The sequence below is a fragment of the Apium graveolens genome, chromosome 3 (assembly GCF_009905375.1).
Source record: "Apium graveolens cultivar Ventura chromosome 3, ASM990537v1, whole genome shotgun sequence".
NCBI lineage: Eukaryota > Viridiplantae > Streptophyta > Magnoliopsida > Apiales > Apiaceae > Apium > Apium graveolens.
Window position 1 is genome coordinate 263817727 of NC_133649.1, and position 1734 is coordinate 263819460.

Below are 1734 nucleotides of genomic sequence, written 5' to 3' on the forward strand. Positions count from 1 at the left end.
AGCAAAAAGCCTGAAATCGGCCTGATGATGGGCGTAACAATAAAGACATGTCGGGACTGACGGGGCTTGAACCCGCAGCTTCCAAAACGATGGTAAGTGCAGTTTGCTGTTTTAAGTTAATTTCAGATACAGTCCATTACGGCCATTTTTATCATTTTACATATCAAGATCTTAAACGTTTCATAAAGGTGTTTGATGTCGATGCAACAAGCACAGTAGTCAATCTAGAAAGTTTATATACCAAGACAACAAAATCAGAAACCCAAGTCAAAAAAAAAAAAAACCAGAGTAGAGGGTGAAACAAAAAACTACATTTTGATTTTACATTACATAACTGAAATCTGAGTAGAAGTAGCAATTAATATGTGATGAAAGAAAAAAAAATAGAAATTAAACATCATAACGAAACACCAAAATCAATGTATCCTGTATTGTGCAAACAAAATTTACAAACAAGGGTTGCGGAAAGGGCTCAGAGAATCATGGCATTAATTCTAATCTTCCATGGCTGAGCAATTAATTCAACTCTTTTTGCATCTTCAATTTTCTTTCACATAGAGAATCTGGCTCAAAATGTAGAGCCATTGAAACCAAAGTTTGAGCGCTGGAACCAATGATGGAACAGGAATAAAAAACTAATTAATACTAGCCATTTACCAGAGTGTATTTACAACGATTTAAACTGGGATGATAATACAGAGGGACCAAAATAAATGTATACATTACCTGAACATCGTAGAACTTAATGTAAAATCGAGAGGCATCAATAGAAAGCTTTGTTTGAAGAATGTCAGCTATAGTGGAACTGAGTTTTCCATTGACACTTGGGCCAAGTCCCCCAATGGAGATCAATTCCCCATAAGCAGCTGGCTCCTCAGTACCAGCAAATGAAATCGGTACTCCTCCATTCAGCACAATCATAACATACTGATTAACAAACAAGAGTAAACCGGAAATTAGTAACCATTACCCTACTGAAAAAAAATTCTGAATTCTTCAACAAGTATGTAAATCTCAAGGTCGCAATCTCAATATCAGCTTACATTATTATTCCACATTGTAATAAACAGAAGGCAATCAAGTGACAAGCAAGTTAAGAACTATGGTAAATTAAGTAGTTAGCAAGATAAGATACAGTAGACAACAAGCAAAGTAAAAATGCAACAATACTACATGGAAGAATTTCAAACAGGAAAAGTATCAAACACTTGTTGTTCATATTAGTATTAAGCAAGCATGTAGTACTTGTGCATAATAGAAAATTTGAATGGTAAGGGAAGAATGAAGAGGAGACATACAGACTCGGGCTTGCCAATGATTTTAGCAACAACTTTAGTGGCATCCTTGAGAATATCGGAGGCAATTACAGTGTCAACTGGGATATTGGTGAATAAATTTAAGGTAGGCATTTCTATGTATTTTCTTTTTGGGATTAAGAAAGCCTTGTTTGATCCCAGAAGCTGAGCTAAAGCTCTTCTTGTGGGCAACGGGTGGTTTCTAGTTACTTGGACTTTTCTACTCGTAGACAAATTAGTTTTTTATCTGTATAATTTTTACTAATTTCATTTGTTTGTATTGTTAGTATTTTTTAATCCTATACTTGATTTTTTGTTGATAAGGATATAAGTAAACAAAGTTGTTTGTGAACCTAATTCGAGATCGGTTAATTTAATTCAACTTGATTCGGTTCGGTTCCTTAAAAGAGAGATTTTGAACATTAAATTATGCTCGGAT

The 1734-nt window shown here is 34.4% G+C and overlaps 1 protein-coding gene across 1 annotated transcript; it reads right to left on the bottom strand.

Moving 5' to 3' along the window:
- Nucleotides 1-296: 296 nt before the first annotated feature.
- Nucleotides 297-1501, bottom strand: LOC141711047 (uncharacterized). Its single transcript, XM_074513498.1, has 3 exons — nucleotides 1299-1501; nucleotides 727-927; nucleotides 297-604 (listed from the first exon to the last, which is right to left on the bottom strand). Exons 1-3 carry the CDS (start codon nucleotides 1407-1409, stop codon nucleotides 569-571), a joined length of 348 nt encoding a protein of 115 aa, XP_074369599.1. The 5' UTR covers nucleotides 1410-1501; the 3' UTR covers nucleotides 297-568.
- Between the last annotated feature and the right edge of the window lie 233 nt (nucleotides 1502-1734).

What these genes read in the sequence shown, in the direction of transcription:
- LOC141711047 (XM_074513498.1), bottom strand. Translation starts at nt 1,409, where the DNA reads ATGCCTACCTTAAATTTATTCACCAATATCCCAGTTGACACTGTAATT. An exon ending in TCATTGGCAAGCCCGAGTCT is followed by an intron (nt 928 to 1,298) that starts GTATGTCTCCTC and finishes TTTGTTAATCAG; the next exon opens with TATGTTATGATTGTGCTGAA. An exon ending in TTAAGTTCTACGATGTTCAG is followed by an intron (nt 605 to 726) that starts GTAATGTATACA and finishes CATTGGTTCCAG; the next exon opens with CGCTCAAACTTTGGTTTCAA.